Source organism: Panthera tigris, chromosome A2 (assembly GCF_018350195.1).
Source record: "Panthera tigris isolate Pti1 chromosome A2, P.tigris_Pti1_mat1.1, whole genome shotgun sequence".
In the NCBI taxonomy this organism is placed as follows: Eukaryota; Metazoa; Chordata; class Mammalia; order Carnivora; family Felidae; genus Panthera; species Panthera tigris.
Genome location: NC_056661.1, coordinates 104,440,794 through 104,461,415, shown reverse-complemented (window position 1 = coordinate 104,461,415; position 20,622 = coordinate 104,440,794). Strand labels below are relative to the sequence as shown.

General features: G+C 35.0%; 1 protein-coding gene across 6 annotated transcripts in view; it reads left to right on the top strand.

Moving 5' to 3' along the window:
- The window catches only part of VWDE (von Willebrand factor D and EGF domains), a 77,099-nt gene that overhangs the window by 53,944 nt on the left and 2,533 nt on the right, over positions 1-20,622 (top strand). Inside the window, exons 20-31 of one of the 6 annotated variants that reach the window (XM_042967362.1) lie at positions 3,667-3,804; positions 6,075-6,644; positions 8,015-8,110; positions 8,192-8,287; positions 9,285-9,380; positions 10,174-10,269; positions 11,517-11,612; positions 14,990-15,085; positions 15,191-15,286; positions 16,053-16,097; positions 16,510-16,605; positions 18,882-18,985. In XM_042967362.1, the coding sequence (XP_042823296.1) occupies positions 3,667-3,804; positions 6,075-6,644; positions 8,015-8,110; positions 8,192-8,287; positions 9,285-9,380; positions 10,174-10,269; positions 11,517-11,612; positions 14,990-15,085; positions 15,191-15,286; positions 16,053-16,097; positions 16,510-16,605; positions 18,882-18,985 (1,625 nt within the window). Of the gene's footprint in view, positions 1-3,666; positions 3,805-6,074; positions 6,645-7,192; positions 7,435-8,014; positions 8,111-8,191; positions 8,288-9,284; positions 9,381-10,173; positions 10,270-11,516; positions 11,613-14,989; positions 15,086-15,190; positions 15,287-16,052; positions 16,098-16,509; positions 16,606-18,881; positions 18,986-20,622 lie in introns of those variants that run through there. The other 5 variants (XM_042967373.1, XM_042967379.1, XM_042967368.1 and 2 more) reach the window with 5 other exon arrangements.

Genomic DNA, 20,622 nt, shown 5'->3' with positions numbered 1-20,622 from the left:
TATTGTGTTCTGTGTCTTTCGTGAGAAGTGTCTGTAGAGAATAATAGGAATACTACACAGAGAATCGTGTCTACCTAGAGGGATAATGAAAAGTTTTAAAAAGCGAGTGTCATTACAGCTAAATCTGATGTATCCAATCTAGAGAAAGAAAGGCTTTCTAGGCAGAAGAAACATCATGAATAAACATGGAGAGATATGTAACATCACAGCACACTTGGCCACTATAAATAATTCAATGTGCTTAAAATATAGAGGGTAAGAGGAACTGCTATAAGAAATGAAGCTAGAGAACTAGCCAGTGGCCAGATCACTGAGAAACTATGAGAAATTTAATAAGATTTATATCGGAGAAGTCTACTCGAGCATAATGGTGGATGGACCACTTATGGGTAAGAAACTATGCAAGCCTGAAGGTGGGAAGAAAAGCTAAGAGAATATTACGAATAAATAGGAAAGATGTAGGGCACCTGGGTGGCTCAGTCAGTTGAGCATCTGACTCTTGATTTTGCCTTGGATCACAATCCCAGAGTCCTGGGATCATGCCCCACATTGGGCTCTGCGCTGAGTGTGGAGACTGCTTGGGATTCTTAATCTCTGTCTATCTATCCGTCTCTCTCTCTCTCTCTCTCTCTCTCTCTCTCTCTCTCTCTTTCTCTTTCTCTCTCTCTCTGCTCCTCTTCCCCCCCCACCAAAAGAAAAAAGAAAAAAAAATAGGAAAGATGGGAAGATACTATGACTTTGGGTGAGGAGGTCATGGTTGAAAGAAACACCAAAGAAGCAAGCTGATTGTCCATGGTCAATGATTGGGATTAGCATGGTGAGGTAAAGAGTTACTAAATTCCAAAAGCTCAGTTTACATGAATGAGTATGTAGAATTGGCATTCACTTTGCTATGCGCTGAATTGTGTGGCCTCAGAATTCATAGGTTGTGTTCCAAACCCCCCCACTGTGGCTGTATTTGAAGTAAGGAATTAATTGAGGTCATAATGAGGTCATAAGGGAGGATTAGGATCCGATAGCATTAGTATCCTCATAAGAGGAGACACCAGAGAGCTTATTCTCTCTCTCTCTCTCTCTCTCTCTCTCTCTCTCTCTCTCTCTCTCTCTCTCTCTCTGCCCTATAAGGACACAGGGAAAAAGTGACTGTCTGGGAGCCAGGAAGAGAGCTCTCACCAAGAACTGAATGGCCCTTCACCTTGATCTTGAACTTGCTACCTGCAGAATAGTAAGAAAATAAATTCCTGTTGTTCAGGACATCCAGTCTATGGTATTTTGTAATGGCAGCCTCAGCTGAGTTAAGACACACACATGAAGAAGAAGTGATTTGCAAGGGGAAAGATAATGAGTTCAGTATGGATACATAGAGATTGAGAAGACTATGGAATATCCAAGTGGAGTTTTGGAGGGAGGATTAAGTTAAAGATACAGGTCTTAGGGTCATCAGTCATGGATAAAATTGCCCAAAGATAACACTAAGAGAAAGAAGGACAAAAAATTGGTGGATATCAACATTTTAAAAGCTTAAAAGAGAAAAGCAAATTATAGAAGACAGCATGAAAGAACTATATTTTGGTATCATTAAGTGAAGAAGACGCCATTTTTTTCCACATAATTTTTTCTTTATTTTCTTTATTTTCTTTTTTTTTTCAAAATTTTATTTAAATTCTAATTAGTTAACATACAGTGCAATATTCATTTCAGGAGTAGAATTCAGTGATTCATCACTTAACATACAACACCCAGTACTCATCATAACAAATGCCTTCCTTATACCCATCACCCATCTAGCCCATACTCCACCCACATCCCTCCATGCACCCTCAGTTTGTTCTCTATCTTTAAGTCTCTTATGGTTTGTTTCCCTCTCTCTTTATTCTTTTCTTACCCACTCGCATATTTTCATCTGTTTTTTTCTTAAATTCCATTTATGAGTGAAATCATATGGTATTTATCTTTCTCTGAGTTATTTCGCTTAGCATAACATACTATAGCTCCATCCATGTTGTTGCAAATGGCAATATTTTATTCGTTTTGATGGCTGCATAATATTCCAGTGTGTGTGTGTGGTGTGTGTGTGTGTGTTTATACACCACATCTTCTTTATCCATTCATCAGTTGATGGACATTTGGGCTCTTTCCATAGTTTGGCTATTGTTGACAATGCTTCTGTGAACCTTGGGGTGCATGTACCCCCTTTGAATCTGTATGTTTGTATCCTTTGGGTAAATACCTAGTAATGCAATTGCTGGATCATAGGGTAGTTCTACTTTTAACTTTTTTACTAACCTCCACTCTGTTTTCTAGAGTGGCTGCACCAGTGAATAAGACCCCATTTTGATGAAAAACATATATTAGTGATGTAATGTTACTTTGTGCTTCAGATGGAGGTGGGACTATCTAGCCCTGGAGCTAACAGACTTGAGGAGCATAGTGCTGGATGGTAAGGGGAATTCATTAGTAGCTCAGCCACTCACATTTCCCCCTCAATATCCAGTTCCAAATACTCAACCATATCACACCGTTCACTCCATACGCTAAAGTGATCTAACATCTGCCTTTTGCAAACAAAGACTCATTCCCTGAATAAAACCTGTATCAAGTGGAATTTAAGAGGAAAGCAAGTTGAACCAAATCCCATTACACATGAGTGACTAGTAAGTTTCTTAACTCTGTCAGAAGCATTTGTGTATTTTAGGAAGATGCTTGTTAATGCAAAATATTTCTTTTATTGTTGGTATTGTTTACTTAGTTTTAAAGTAGGCAACAGAGTCACTGACCATTAAAGTAAATGCAGCACAGTTCTTATTCTTGAGGTTGCTAACGAGAAGAGGAAGGAGACACATAAAAATCAATAGCGTGAAGGACAAAGCTCTGTGGGAGAACACAGATAGATGAAGTTGGGTGGTTGGGTGAGTGCGGTACTATAGGAACATCTGTTAGTCAGATCGGGCTGCCATAACAGAATAGCACAGGCAGGGTGACATCAACAACAGAAATTTGTTTCCTCAGTGTTCTGGAGGCTGGAAATTCAAGATCAGGTTGGTTTCTGACTTTTCTCCTTGGCTGAGATATGGCCACCTTCTCACTGTGTCCTCACATGTGCAATGCCCCTTGTGGCTCCTGCTCTTCTTAAAAGGACACCAGTCCTAGTGGATTAGGGCCCCATTCATGACTTCATTTAAGCTTAATTACCTCCTTTAAGGTAATATAGTCACATTTAGAGTTAGGGCTTTAACATAAATAAATTTGGGGGTACCCAATTCAATCCATAACCCAAGGATTTGCTGAAGAGGTGAAATTTAAGCTAGTTCTGTAATCTAATTTGCTAAGAGTTCAATCCAGGTGACTTTTTTTTTTTTTTTTTTTTTGAGAGAGAAACAGAGAAAGGGAGAGCTCAAAGAGGGGAGGGGGCAGACGAAGAGAGAGAGAGAGAGAGAGAGAGAGAGAGAGAGAGAGAGAGAGAGAGAATCTTAAGCAGGCCCCACACTCAACACAGAGCCTTATGCGGGACTTCGGATAATGACCTGAGTGGAAATCAAGAGTTGGATGTTCAACCAGCTGAACTACCCAGGTGCTCCCCCCAAGTGACATTTTTATCGTATGTTCTCATTCACAGTGTTTCGGTTTTACAATAGTTTGATCTGTTTTTCACGCATACATTTACAGTTGAAACACAGCTTTTACACAAATCTACAACACATATTGTGGTTCTTACAAGTTCTGATGAAAGTGAAACTAAGGAGAATGATAAAAATGTCATGCAGAGAGAGAGGCGTGTTAAGTCAACAAGCAGAAATGCCTCTAGTAAGTAATGGTCTTAGTTAAAAGCTAATGACAAGTAATACCTCCCATTCATTTTCCAGAACACTAACATTATTTCAGGAATTTTTTTTTATAAAGGTCACCTAAGATTATATAATGTGGTTTACAAATTATTCTTTTTCTTGCTAATCCATTGACTTCTTTGGTTTATATTCTAGAAAAATGATTCATGTTGTATAATGAACAAATGATATTTAAGGTGATCTCAGAGAAGCTTATGGTTGGAAGTGACCATTTTAAAGTTACATTTTATAACTCCCTGGTCGTCCAACATCTGCTCAAACTCTAAAAATATTAAGAAGCTCATTATTTCATACAGCCTTTCCTTTTCCATTCTGCTGTCTTTATAAGTCTTGTTTTATTTGATTAATATTCTGATTATCTTTATAAAGGCCTTACAGATTTTACATTAGCTTTCTTTATGCCTTTGCCTTATGTAACATTAGCTATTCATCTTGTGAGATATCATTGCACTTGTTTATTTTGCAGAATATCATTGTAGATTACTGCAACATAGGAAAGCTGTCTTGATTTTAATTTATTCATACATCCAATTGCCTTACTAAACACTCATATTATGCTATTTTTATAGTTGGGTCTCTTTATTGGTTTTATAAATAGACAATACTTATTGCCAATTTGTCTCTTCCTCTTACTTTCTCATTATAATAGGATTTACAAGTTAGCCTGTATTTACAACATATCAGCTCTAGACAAATATTATTTATATATTATTCAGTCCTTTCAATAGCTATAGACAGTAACTGTTCTTATTTCCATTTTGCGGAAGTTACTAATCTGTACAGAGCCATAGATGGGTTATCTGTTCAGGCTGATAGACGTTGTAAAAGAAGAGAGATTTGAACCTGAGCAGTCTGACTATAGAGTCTCAGTTCTCAAACTTGTGTCCTCATTGTAATGGCTGGGACCTCCAGTGCAGAGTGTTTAGGCAGGGAATTATTTCTTAAAGGTTTTAATGGAAATTCTTTTCATGTTTCACCATTAAGTATGATACCACAGTAGATTTCTGCTAGAAATCCTTCATCCAGTTGAAGAATTTTCCTTTTATTTGTTGATTTCCCAGAATTCTCTTTAGTTTTAAATTAGAAGTAGTTTTTAAATTTTATCAGTTTTTCAGCATTTATTACTTGCTGCAGTTTCTGTTAATGTTTCCTTAGGCTAACTTTTTTAGAATGTTTTCAACAGAAAATGGGATCAGATCATTTTTTAACGTTATTTTACACTGCATTCTTTATTATGTAATGTAAATATATAATTATGTAATATAATTCAATTAGTAGAGATACAAGTTTATTTATCCTGATGTAGTAATCTGTAACCACACTGCTGCATTTGATTTGCTAGTATTTCATTAAATGCTTATGTATTTTAATAAATAATATTGACTCGACGATTATGCCACTTCATCAAATGTTTTTAAAACTTTCATCTCTTTCTCTGCATTGCAAGAGTTTTGTAAAACAGTCTTTCCTTGATTATTTGGTAATTTTTTTCCATTAGATCATCCTTCCTGGCATCATTTTTGGGGGCGACTTTGGATTATTTTTTTTCCTTTCATGGTAATTGTTCTATCAACTCCTCTATTTTTTCTTCCACCAGTTTAATCATTTGTATTTTGCAAAAAAAAAAAAAAAATTTGTTTATCTCATCAAGATCTCAGACTTCTTAGTTTAAAATTATACATAGTATGTTTGTGTAAGTTAAATTTTTCTGGGGCACCTGAGTGGCTCAGTTAGTTAAGCATCTAACTCTTGATCTCAGCTCAGGTCTTAATCTCAGGGTCATGAGTTCAAGCCCCGCATTGGACTCCATGCTGGGCATGAAGCCTACTAACATAAAATAAATAAGTAAAATATAATAAAAATTTTCTTCAGATTATCATTATGAGTTGCTCACATGTCCGTTATTGACAACACTATGCTTTCTTTGCTGTGAGCCTCAGTGTATGAAGTGGTCAATAATGTTTGTTGGCTATTTCTAACTCTTTAATAAAATTATTATTTATTGTTCTTTAACTTTTATAATGTTTAATGTTCTATGTTCCTTGTGTATCCAAAAAGATTACAAATCCCTTGAAGGCAGGGACTGTATGATGACTTCTTATTACCACATTGCTCCTAGTGTAATGGTATACATGCACCAGACATTAAATTACTTAACGTTAAATATAGTGGGAAGGGCAGAACATTAATAAATGTTACTTACATTTCCTTTTCTTTTTTGGTTGTTAGGTATAAAATTTCCGCCACCATCAACAGATCATTCACTGATTGGTGTGAACTTTACCCACGGTCCTCCTACTGTCAAAAAGTTCTTGGACACAACCAGTGACATCTCACGATTCTCGTTAAAATCAGTTACCTCTCAGATGAATAATTCAGAGAAAGTTATTTCCCATCAGATATCAGGTTTTGAACATGTGGATCATACTATCACTACAAATCTCAGTCTGGAGGAACTGGTAGTTTCTGTGAAACACCCAAGTTCCTTAAGCATTAACCCAAACAGTTCCCATGGTAAAGCAAAGGATGTTATACAGAGTACCATCCAAACAGAGGCAGGGGGGCATAATTCTCAAATCAACAGGTCTGCCCAAGGTTACATACAATTTAAGGATGAGTTTACATCATCAGTTACTAGAGCCATCACTGTTTTGCCGGAAAAGCCTGGATGGACCAAAATATCAACTTGTGCTGAATCACCTTGTTTTCTTGGTGTTTCCTGTGTGCCAACCGCAGATGGTCATTTCCGATGTGGACGATGCCCCTTTGGATATTACGGAGATGGTATCAATTGCAGAGGTAGTATGAAAATTCTTTAGAAGATAGAAAGAAAACTAATTAGTTCACATTTAAGTAATTAAGAAGAGATTCTTTTTTATGTATTAATTTCTATTTACTCCATTTATTTCACCAATTTCTATTTATTTATTGTTTGTGTATCCCCTCTTCACATTTCAAAAAAATTAACATGGGTGTTCCTGCATTATTTTTAGAAAGAACGTTTCTATTATATAGTACTATAAACTATATAATATAGTATAAATATGTTTTTGGGTATCTACTGTGTTCCAAGGTCTATAGAAACATTCTGTATCAATTATGTCATATAATCCATAAAGACTCCATGTATGGAGTGTTATTTTTCCCATCATCCAGATGAGAACACAGAGCCTTAGAGGGCTAACTGACTTTCCTAGCATTAAGCAGCTAAAGAGATAAAATAAGGATGTGAATAACATTGTTGTCTGGGTTCTTTTCATCTCACAGTGGGCATTTAGTACTTTAAATTACTAATTCTGGCATATTTGCTTATTTGCATAAACTATGTTTCTCTGTATTTCTTCCAGCTCTTGAGGAAAAAACAAGTTGGGCATCACTTTAATTTTGAAAGGAGCGTTTACTTCTTTTCATAATTATCAGTATTGTTTTCCTAGATGCAACTCAAATTTTTAGCTTTAACACTGTTGAAGCTATTTTGTGTTGTTATTTTGTTATTATTGTTTTGTGTTGCTTGTGTTTTGATTTGTTTGAGACCAACTTAAGCAATAGAGCTGTTGGGATATCCCCTTGTTGTCGGTATTACTGAGAGGTATGTTTGTTTGTTTGTTTGTTTGTAGGAATAGTGATAATAATGACTTTCAGGACTTATATGTTCGTAATATAAAACTCCATATTAACAACCACATACTTTTTGGTCACCTCAGAAAAACATTAAATGCCTAATAGTTAGAATATATCAAGCACTTAAAGAAGCTTAAGGAATACAAACCTGTAAACTTAAGATGTGGTCCTAGTATCTTGCTCTTTGAAATTCTGATTATTTCTGACATTTACCAGCATTTATCTGATCAGTATCTGGAACTTTATTGACCTCCGTGAAAGGACTGGAATCCCATTTCTGGTTAGCAGCCATCTTCAACATCAGGCCTCGCAAAGGGAGTAATTACCACCTATGACACTTATTTCTGACCATATTAATCATGTTCTTCAGTCATTCTAATAGTAAAACAAATATAAGGGGGAAAATAACTTTATGGATAAATGCAATGGTTATTGCTTTAATAAGCAGCATCAAAATTTTCAAATTTCAGAGATTTTTACTTTTCTTACAAGTAAGTCTATGGGCAACATGTATCAACAATTCATCCTTTTTCCTTTGATTTTTGCAGCCATTTGTAGACACCCATGTGGGAAAAGCAGGGAGTGTGTTGCCCCAAACATATGCAAATGTAAACCTGGTTATGCTGGCTCTAACTGCCAAACTGGTAGGTATAGAACTCGTTAGTTTGCATAATGAATTTAATTGATAATTGATATTTCTAAAACCTGAGCTTTATTTTATACAGCTCTATGTCATCCTGATTGCAAAAACCACGGAAAATGTATTAAGCCTAACATTTGTGAATGTCCCCCAGGGCGTGCTGGAGCAACCTGTGATGAAGGTGATAATTCAAATTAAAAATCAAATAATAGAGCCAAGATAAAACACTTTTTTAAAGCTTTTTTAAAAAGATAATTCCATTTTACTGTGTCTTTACTGATATATATTCATTAATGTTGGGGAGGATGTCTAAGATTTTTAATGTTTTCTAAAAATAATTTATTTGAAGATTTTAAAAACTTCAATTTCATTAGAAATCCAAAGAGTAATAGCTTATTTGTCCTTGGTAAAATTGTCTTCAGAAATATCTTGGATATTTGGTTTTAAGGTGCCATATCCCTACATATATTTTAGCTTCAAGTAAAGGACACCTGATTATTGAATGACTTGTAAAACATGACTCCAAGAAAGTGCTAAATACCAAATAATTAGAAGATATTAGATAGTAAAAAGAATCCTAAAAAGTGGTTTTTAAAAACATGTCTATAGGCACATAATGTTATTACTTTGGTTGAAATCTTAAGAGGGGAGTTTATTAAATGACATTTTTTAAATATTTTAAAGAAACACATTTGTTATTTTTAATATTTTAAAGAATATACTTTGATAGACAGTACAAATAATTATTAATAATCTAAGATCCACACTAAATACTTCCATGGCAAGGCAAGGTACAAAATAACAAATTAAAGTAAATCCAGAGTGAACTAATAGAAACACGTAATATCGATGACATAGGAAAATAATTATGGAAATATAGAAGTATTCTGTTTTTAGGGGAGGAGTGTGTGTCTCACTTTGCAGAAGAAACCTAAGATGGTATATTTCCATTCAGCTAACCAACAGTTTTATAAACCAAAACATGATGATGATTTGTTGGTGTTTTGAGAGTATCAACTTGTATAGTCGATCCCACAGAACTAAATTTCATAGTAAAAGCAAGCCGAGTTTATCATAAATTGCTTTTACAACACAGTTTATTGTGGCTATGATTCATAAATATAAACAGACATATTCTTAATTAGGATCTGACTTAATAACATAATTTTTGTCTGTAGAACATTGTAGTCCACCTTGTCAACATGGTGGCACCTGCTTGGCTGGAAATCTCTGCACTTGTCCTTATGGTTTTGTAGGAGCAAGGTGTGAAACAAGTAAGCAAAACTCTCTTGCAGCCTAATGTAATGAAACTGCTCCCTTTAATAGTTGATGCCTTTAATACTAAGATAAACCCAAACACTAAAAAATATACATTCCTGGGGCACCTGGGTGGCTCAGTCGATTAAGCATTCGACTTCAGCTCAGGTCATGATCTTGTAGTTCATGAGTTCAAGCCTCGTGTCAGGCTCCGTGCTCACAGCTCCGAGCCTGGAGCCTGCTTTGGATTCTGTGTCTCCCTCTTTCTCTGCCCCTCCACCACTCACGTTCTGTCTCTTTCTCAAAAATAAATAAACATTAAAAAAACAAACAAACATACATTCATGATTTATTATGACAGTTGTTATTCTGTATGCCACTGGGAACAGTGGATTCCAGTACTAAGATAAAGAAGTTTGTTCTTGTAAACAACTCTCTCCTTACCCTATCCATGACCATTTCTTTGAGATAATAAGAATTCCAGTTTGTTGATTTGCCTATAAGTTTATCTTGTTTATTTATATCTAAAACTATTTTCATTAGTAACTAATAATTTTCTTAAATAGCCAACTCTTATTTACCATTCAGCTCAATGATTTTCTTCTTTCCCCAACTCTATTACCAAAAAGTAACTGAATGTGACAATTGGAGACTGTTTAAAGCCAAAGAATATGTTACTTTTATTTTTCTCTCTGAATTTATTTATTAGAGGATATGATTGGCAGTTATGAGCTACCTAGATAATACCCAATAACATGACCAATTCCAAGCCTAATTTAGCTTGCTTTTATTTTTATTCTATGATCTTAGTGATTTGTAACAGGCACTGTGAAAATGGAGGTGAATGTCTTACACCAGATATTTGCCAGTGCAAGCCTGGCTGGTCGGGACCTACTTGTGGTACAGGTAAAATCAGAATTTTTTTCAATGAATAAGTCAGTTAAAAAAAAAATGTTAAATGCACCAATGTCCTAAACCAGCACCCAAAAGCATTAAACTAATCTGACAAGATTAGTATGAAGTTTTAATAAAAGTATCTTTTATTTTTATTCTTTTTCTTCCTGTATCAGGCCATAGAGTATATTTCAGCTTTAGTGTTATCTAGCCCAACCAGTACTTCTTTTTTTGTTTTTTATGCCTTTATATTCTCATCATCCACTTGCCTTATAATGGAGAGAAACAAATATGTGTTACATCTCAATCTTCAATCTCTTTCAAGTTTTTTTTTTTATCACAACACAGACATTCTGTTTCAAGAAACATTCAAGCAGTTGAGTTAAACGACACCATCACTCTATTCCATTTCTTTATCAGAGTATCAGGCTTAATTTTTTGCCAGCAATGTTTGCAGTTATCTGTGTTTAATTTAATCCATTGTGATCTAATGACTTTTCTCAACATAAGTTTAACTTAATGTTTATAGCTTGCGAACTATGTGTGAAGCATGATCCAAGGGGAAACAAAGATCAATTTGATTTTTGCTTTGACTTCAAGTAGCATGTCATTAGTGAAGAAGACACAGGATACAATAATTTTAAATGACTGTGGTACAAGTTGGATTATAATAAGTAATGTAATTAATGCACAGTTCCTTGGAAGCAGAGAAGACAGAAATTCATTCTGGCAAGTGCAGTTTGGAAGAAGATAGTATTGAGGTAGACTTTGGAGAATGAGTAAAGTCTGAGTTGGAAAATGGAATTAGGGGTGCCTCTCAAAGGGGAACAAAGGTAAAGAAGCTAAGCAGAATGCTTTTGAGTGTGCTAGGACTTGAGCACAGTGTTCCTATTTGAATTGAGATGGAGGCCTAAAGAAGTGTATTTGAGTGGATTACAGACTGTCCAGTTAGTGCTGCTGAAATGTCTTCTAATTTCCCATCATTGTTTTCAGCTTGCAGAGGGCATTCTGAATTCTAATCATAACCTCCATATTCTTAGCTTGGTAATGTTTGTAAACTTAATGAACACACTTTCAAAGCTATTATCCACTTATTTTATTCCTCTTATGTTTGGCAAAGTCAAATTAATTATAGGTTATGGCTTTTCCTTGCAGTAAAAATAAAATATTTCATTAGGCACCATTTTGTACTTCAGTGCAGCTTTCATTTTTTAAATAATAAAACTTTTATGGTCTCTCTTCCCCCTGCTGTTCATTAGCTTTGTGTGACCCTGTTTGCCTCAATGGTGGTTCCTGTGATAAGCCAAACACTTGCTTCTGTCCAAATGGATTCTTTGGTGCGCAGTGTCAGAATGGTAATTATTCTTTCTTTATGAATACAAAGAGAAAGGCATAAACAGAACTCTGAGTAAACACAAGACAAGTCTCAAAGGGGACAGTGCTATTTTTTTCTCTCTTTCTTGTGATGTTACAGTTGTGGCTGCTTAATGACCAGATCCTGAAAATGTTTGAGTTATTATATAAAATATTTATATTTGGGGTGCCTGGGTGTCTCAGTCGGTTGAGCATCCGACTTCAGCTCAGGTCATGACCTCGCAGCTTGTGAGTTCGAGCCCCGCCTCAGACTCTGTGCTGACAGCTCAGAGCCTGGAGCCTGCTTCAGAATCTGTGCCTCCCTCTCCCTCTGCCCCAACCCACTCGCATTCTGTCTCTGTCTCTTTCAAAAATAAATAATCATTAAAAAAAATTTAAATAAAATACTTACATTTATTCACTATACATTAGGCTCCCAATTTTGGCACTTGTCCATGCAGTTTTGTAGGATCAAGGTGTGAACCAAATAAGCAAAATTCTCTTGGAGTCTATTGCATGCAATGGTGTCATTTTTTCTGCCCTCACAGCAAAAATGTTTGATTTATGGTCCACTAATGCCCACTATTACCTCACGATCTCTCAACATTAGTTTTATTAAACACTTGTGAAAAGTTAGCTATGCACAGCATTGGGCAAGGTGATATCAGGTCATACAGATGCATCGTTTCCCCCCTTCGTGGCCTGCTATTTCAATACTTTCGCTGATATAGAAAGGTGATGGATTTTTTCAGAATAATGAGCATGTCCTGAGGCTGACAGTGTAGGTATGAGTTAATGTCAATAAATGAAATTTAAAATGTATTTTCCACATCTTCGTATCTTTGAACTTTTGCAAAATGCAGAATAGATTTTTTAGTAAAACGTGTCAGAGCCTGTCCTAATTTAATTCCTAAAACGTATTCTTTTTTGGGCATGTTATACTTTGAAGTGATTTAATTTCTTTTATTTGGAGGTTGACTGGGATTCTTAGGTTGCAGACGAGGTAGAGAACAAACTACCACTGAAGTACAGGCGTAGCAAATGAGTTCCTCTAGTTAAGATTTCCTTCAAGGAACCACTTTGTGAAATGGGAAGATGTAAAAACCACGTTAAAGCAAACCTTGAAAACCAAGTGACTATGTCTAACCCCATATTTCTGAGTTATAGGTATAGTTTTGACTCAGAATTTAAAAGGGATATAAAAGCTGATATCTCTCATGCTCCTTGCAGTAGATGTAAGATATAGTGAGAAAATGTCTCTAAAACTTATGTGCCAGCAGTATTACTGAGAAAGGAGGAAATCTCTAAATTATTAAGTATTGAACTAAAAAGTATCTGTTGAACATATGTTAAAAGGTTTTGGAATTAGCTAGCCTCTAAAACCTCCTAGCTGGCATGGATTTTGAAATCAAAGTCTCTAGCATCAGCCTTCCTGACTTTTTAGATTTGAACCACACAGTTGCCATAAGGAGCGAGAGGTACATACTGTAAGTGCATGGCTGGCTACCATGAATAATAGTACAATTGTTTTTAAGAAATGCTACAGGAGATGCAGAAGAAATAAAAAAACATTAGCTTTATTCTTATCAGATCACAACCTCTCATGAGCCTCTGTGAGCCCAAATGGTGGGAAGGGAAAATGGTATACACATTCAAAGTCACTGAATAAAAATAGGCAGAAAATGGATAAAATATTTATCCACACAAGATATTGTGTGTTCTATAGGATTTCAAATGAGGAAGATAAAAATTGAACTAGAGACATAACGAAAGAGTTAAACTACTCCATTCATAATCAAGGCTTATAATGTGTCACTGGAGAGTTGTTTAAATACATTTTATATCCTTCAAATCCTTGAATGTCATGAGTCCATTCCACATGGTAGGTGAGGCTGGATTACTTAGCTCCCTTTGGAGTCTCATGGAATATCTGTGTGAGGCCTAGAGAATATATAGGTATATATGTAGGTGGATTTTCTCCTAAACTTCCTTTTCCTAAAATGGGACTAGATGTGGAGAAGATCAAACCTTTATATTAATATATAATCTCTTTATATTACTTTATTTACATATGTTTTGTTGTGTAAATGTAGTATTTATCTCTACACTCAAGTTTTGTGGTATGGATGAGTATTGATTATAGCAAGGTTACCCATTATATATTGGTTTTTTCTTTTTGTTTTAGTTTTAAATTTCTAACCATAAGTATTTCCTACTGTGTTTTTGCAATAGAACAAATACATTTTTTTTCTAATACTAGAAATGATCGTAAGTTGTAGGAAGCAGAAAATGTACTTTTTATAAAAAGTACCAAATAAACACCAGAGAAAGTAGACTGAAGCATTAATCAGAAAAGGTTCAAACTAAAAGAGTGGAAATTATCTATTTGCTAAAATCATTCAGTTATTTTGTTTTTATACATAAAGTACTAAATTATTTTCAGTTTTGAATCCATTTGAAATTAGTTGATTTCTTTTCTTAGACTGGAAATAAAGTAGCTATTAAAGATGGATCTAATTCAAAACTGGGAATTAGTCTATGATAGCCTTGTTACCAAAATCAGTTAATTTGCATTTGTTTTTAAAATACAAACTAAAATCCATTTAATTATCATTTAGAGAAAAAAATAAATTTCTATTTAGGCGGGTTTGCCTATGTATTATTTTTTTAAATAAAGGCATTTATTGTCATATCTGTAGGAAACATGAAGCAATGTAAATCTTCTCATAAAAGATGATAAATATTAACTTCTGAATTCCATGAAGCAGAAGCATATACATAGAAGATACTAGTACAATGTAATCAAGGTTATCTGATAAATATTCCTAACAAAGCCAGGGATTTATTGTTAAAATGATTTTTCACTAACTTTTTATAGGAGTAAGTCACATACTAAGCTCTGCCTTTATGACCTCAGTTAGGTATTCAAAAGTCAACTAAAAATTATTTTCTAAAAATCATATGATATATTGTTGGGATTTTTCTATTTTCCGCAGGAATAGGTACATTTCTTATTTTGAGCTAGGTTATGACTCACTTTCTTGGTTCTGCCTGGATCATTTTACTCTTTACTTCTAAGAAAGGTGAATCATAAGATAAGGTTTGTGATTTAAGCACTATAATATCAAAGATGCCATTTGTTATGAATACTTCATCAATACCTTTCAAATTGTGCTAATCCACTAGCTGCTTAAAGCTATAAGCATTGGATTTTATGATTTAGAAAGGATAGTGTTAATGACTTGCAGATGTGATCTTTTATTTTAATAGCACATTTCTCTGCCTTATGGCCCCATAGATAACAAGCACATGATGCAATATGTAATATATAATAATTGAATATGGAGTATTCTCAGATTGCTGCCATGTGTTCTTTTAGCTATCTGTCACCCTCCCTGTAAGAATGGTGGCCGCTGCATGAGAAATAATGTGTGCGCCTGTCGTGAAGGATACACTGGTAGGAGATGCCAAAAAAGTAAGATACCACTAAATGTGTTTTTTTAACTACAGGTAAAGCAAACACATTAAATAGCTAAACTATTGCCATTTGAGGGCTGATATTTCATGCTTTTACCTTAAGGTATCTGTGATCCCATGTGCATGAATGGAGGAAAATGTGTAGGACCAAACATTTGCTCTTGTCCTTCTGGTTGGAGAGGGAAACAATGCAACACACGTAAGAAGAATACTCTTAAAAAAATTTTTTTTATGTTTATTTGCTTTGAACGTTAAAGAGAGAGACAGAGTATAAGTGGGGGGAGGTGCAGAGAGAGAGGGACACATAGAATCTGAAGTAGGCTCCAGGCTCTGAGCTGTCAGCACAGAGCCCAAAACGGAACCCAAACTTCACGACCCTGTGAGATCATGACCTGAGCCGAAGTCGGACACTTAACCATCTGAGCCACCCGGGAGCCCCAAGAGGAATACTCTTAAATGCTACAGCCACATGAGAACATCAAGCAGAATTTACTACACAGGGCATTTTCTTTGTTTTTTTTTTTTTTGTTTTGTTTTGTTTTTATTTTTGATTCTTTGTTCCTACTTTAGGGGATTTTTTTGTGAACTGGAGTGAAATGCCAACTGCTCTGAATTCATTTCTTCAGGCTAGCAGAGAAAGAGGATATGCTGTATTTTCCAGTCTGTCCACTGTGATTGCCACGATAAATGACAAGTTCTTTAAGTCCTGTCTCCCTCTCTAAGGAAGGGTCAGGGGAAGGTGTAAAAAATTCCTGATTCCGGGGCACCTGGGTGGCTGGGTTGAGGGTCCAGCTTTGACTGAGGTCATGATCTCACGGTTTGTGAGTTCGAGCCCTACCTCGGGCTCTCCACTGTCAGCACAGGGCCAACTTCAGATCTTCTGTTCCCCTCTCTCTCTCTGCCCCTCCCCCACTCACGTGCTCTCTCTCAAAAATAAAAATAAATCGTTAAAAAAAAAATTACAGATTCCATGACTGCATCTCAGACCAACCAGTTCAGAACCTTCCAAGGTGGGTCACACTACTTTCAACTCTGGCTAGTTTTAGAGTTGGTAACAGCTCTCCTCATTCAAATGTTTCGTTTTTTCCCCTTTTTATAAATTACTCTATAAAATTAGCAGCTATTATAATGTGCTGGTCAAGGTGAAAAATAAGACCTAACACCAATGTCCCACAAATTGAGGAAAAGTTAAATCATGATGCATTCGATCAGTGGAACATTATACAACCATTAAAATCACCTTATTCAAGAATCAGCAGTGACATTGGAAAATGTTCTTGATAAAATGTTAAGGGAAAAATTCCTTTAAGTCATTAACTTTTAACTGTTTCTCTTTTTTTTCTTCAGTGAAATGTTTTGTGTTTTATGTGAGTACTTGACTGGCAAATTAAATTGTTAACTTGTTTGTATTTCTATTTGCAGCTATCTGCTTTCAGAAATGTAAAAATGGTGGTGAATGTATAGCTCCCAGTATATGCCACTGTCTTACCGCATGGGAAGGAGTGCAGTGTCAAATACGTAAGCCTACAAAATTTGTTTTTTACTCTATGTTCTGAACCTGAATCTGTTACAGTTATTAAACAAAGTGTAATGCGAGGAGAAATCATAAAGAAAAAAAAAATCCCATAATGCTTATACATTAAAAAAAAAGCGTTTTGGAAATAAAAGGAAATCTTCATTCATTGTTATATCCATTTAAAAGAAGACAATTTGGTAAAATATGTTAATATTTTGTGTGACACAGATAACTCCAAATTATGGTCTCTGGGCTGCCTTGGAAGTTCTCTCAGGTGTGAAGAAGGTTTTTAGCATAAACTTTAAATATTTTTTCAGATTATGAGAAAAATACATACCACTCATGAAAATCATGGAAAATATGAAAAAGTTCCAAAAACTAAATTGTCCCACATTCTACCATCCAAAAGAAATTCCTGTTGTGATTTTAGTATTTTAATATATTTCCCTTTTGTTTTAGTTAAAAATTTTACATTCATGGGGCCTCAGGGTATTGAGGAAGATCAATGATCTAATATTGAAATTTATGAAAACTTGAAATAACATGTTAAAATATTAACAAAGATTAGCTTCATGAGAAAAACTGGAAGTCTCCCCCTCCAAATATTTTCAATTGATCAATAATTATATCATCTTAAAACTGGTGATCCAAGTGTATTGTAAACTGAAATTATATAGTTGCAAAATGACCATGTGTTTTTACAAAAAATACATGCCCTGCTTTTTGATGTCTTATGAACCACACTTGTTTCCATATATCACAGATTTCGCATATAATTTTCATGACTTTTAGAGTGTATTTTATTAGTAAGTGCTATTACAATTTATACATTTTTCACCTTAGGAAAATATTATCAAAGAATTCACTTCTAGTACTTACTTAAGACATATGTGCTCAAAAATCACTAATTCTCATTGGGAGTTATATGCGATAAAATGGTAGAAAAAAGAGCCATCACCCTTAATTTGGGCTGCTTATTCTGGAGAGAAGTCTTTGTGGACCATGAAAGAGAATGATGAGATATTAGAAGCACGTTAATGTGGAAACGTGCTCCAGTAAGTGTGGATTGAGGTACTCTGAGTACAGCCTGAAGATGTGCACTTTATTTTTGCACCTTGCAGCACTTCTGTGTGAATTTTTCAAAGTCCTTTTCCTCAAAATACTTAATTTCCAACTTCCAGAAACTCTATATATTGACATTATTTGACCAAGATGTCTGACTGCCGTCTGCTGGAGAGCTATTGTAACAAGTATGCAAATCTATGATGTCTGTGGTGTGAAAAGTACTCCCTCAGCTGTGGGGCTTTGTGTATTGCACATCCTGCCCAGCTACACATGGCATCACTGATAAAAACGTAATCTTTTAATGCTGCATTTCCACCAAAGAGAATATTGTTCTTGAATTTTTAAGCTTTCCATATGAACTCTGGAAGCAGATACCTCTCTCATGAAAAATAACTGTATTGTATGTAATTTTATATTATACGTATTTTCACTTAATATGTCTTAAAAGCATTTTCTGTGTCCTTCAGCACATAACTTTGAACGAAATATTATGTAATCTATGCCACTGTATGTATATCTATTCTATATATATAATATATAGATAGATAATTCACTTGACTTTTTCCCTTATGTTGAACATTGTAGTCATTTACAAGTTATTACTATAATAAGCATTTTCTTTCTATAAGATAGATGATGACATAGGTGGATACATTAGGTAGATGATAGATAACTAGATTGATACTGAATTATATTGAGATAGAGATAAGTATTTTTAAATTTCATGAGAGATTCTGAGGAAGAAATTGCTGGTGTAAAAATCTTTAGGAAGTTTCTAATATAGTTGTTTCACATTAAACTTCCAATGATAGCATATTAAATTGTCAGTTTTCTATACACTGGCCAGTACTGCATTGTGTCTTTTAAATCTTTGCTAAATTATTAAGCAAATTATGAATGCTTATATTACTGATTTGAATCTCCTCTCTAAAGAAAACAAAAACATATAGCCACTGTTTAAAAGGTAGCCAATGAAAATTTTGTTTGCTTTAATAATATCTTTATAGAATTGTGAAACTGTTGTGTTGAGTTTTGGGTGTTTTGTTTTTTGATGTGTATGAGTATGTGTGTCTGTGTGTTTTGGCTGCACAAGAATGGGAGTGCCATTGGTCATTCATAAAATCTTAATGACCATGCTTCAGACCACCAGAAGAGAATATGTCACAAGCATTTGTGTCAAAGAATGGTCATTGTAATTTTTTTTATATTCCAGCAATTTGCAAACAAAAGTGTCTTTATGGAGGCAGATGTGTATTTCCTAATGTGTGTTCTTGTCGCAATGGATATTCTGGACCCAAATGTGAAAAGAAAGTACAGGTATTTTAAATTTTAAATGGAAAATAAATATTAGATATTGCTATCTGCTATCTACTCAGATATTTTGCTTAGCAATTGACATCTTTGTGTTATTGTTTGATTTTCATTGATTTCCAAATAAAAAACATGCACAGATTTACTATTTGCCTCTGAAACTAAAAACAGTATCGTTTTTGTGTCATTGTAGAGTTACCTTATTATTCAAAATTCTGATGTTCACTTAAAGGATTTCAATGTGTAGATATGACTTTCAAGTGTAATACTATTCTATTTTATGGCACTGGAACTGAAAGAGAATAATATTCCTCAAAATGGACTTAAGACACCACAAATATTTTTTTATATATAATATATTGTCACATTGGTTCCATACAACACCCAGTGCTCATCCGAACAGGTGCCCTCCTCAATGCCCATCACCCACTTTCCCCTCCCCCCGACCCCCATCAACCCTCAGTTTGTTCTCAGTATTTAAGAGTCTCTTATGGTTTGCCTCCTTCCCTCTCTGTAACTTGTTTTTTTTCCCCCTTCCCTTCCCCCCTGATCTTCTGTTAAGTTTCTCAAGATCTACATATGAGTGAAAACATATGGTATCTGTCTTTCTCTGTGTGACTTATTTCACTTAGCATAACATTCTCCGGCTCCATCCATGTTGCTACAAAGGGCCATATTTCATTCTTTCTCATTGCCAAGTAGTATTCCATTGTATATATAAACCATATCTTCTTTATCCATTCGTCAGTTGATGGACATTTAGGCTCTTTCCATAACTTGGCTATTGTTGAAAGTGCTGCTATAAACATTGGGGTACAAGTGCCCCTATGCATCAGTACTCCTGTATCCCTTGGGTAAATTCCTAGCAGTGCTATTGCTGGGTCATAGGGTAGGTCTATTTTTAATTTTTTGAGGAACCTCCACACTGCTTTCCAGAGCGGCTGCACCAATTTGCATTCCCACCAACAGTGCAAGAGGGTTCCCGTTTCTCCACATCCTCTCCAGCATCTATAGTCTCCTGATTTGTTCATTTTGGCCACTCTGACTAGCGTGAGGTGGTATCTGAGTGTGGTTTTGATTTGTATTTCCCCGATGAGGAGTGACGTTGAGCATCTTTTCATGTGCTTGTTGGCCATCTGGATGTCTTCTTTAGGAAAGAAGACACCACAAATATTTGACACCACAGTATTTGACACCACAAATTTGGTCAAATACTAGATAAAAAGACTACCCTCACCCCTCCCTCTAGTTTATTTAAATCCACCACTTTTAAATCCACTGCTTCACTGATTTGAGGATGTGTTGTGTGCCACAAGAGCCTTATCTGTCCTCACTCTTTTCCTAGATAGTAGTTCTTGCTCTTTATTTGCTCCCTGTTAAAATCTGTTTCAGGGAAAGCAATAAAAAACTCTTCATATCATTAGGATTAGGATTTATTTTTACTTAAGAAATCAAGAAAGCAAAGGAAAAATAGACACTTTCTTAGAGTTCCTGAAATTGCCCCACACTTCCTTAGAAGGCTAGTGCTACATAAACATCTTTTTTAAAAGTTTCTGTGATCAAATCTGTGCTAAGATTAAACTGTATTTTATTTTGTCTCCAATATTAAATTTCTAAATATCAACAGCCAAGGAATTTTTCAG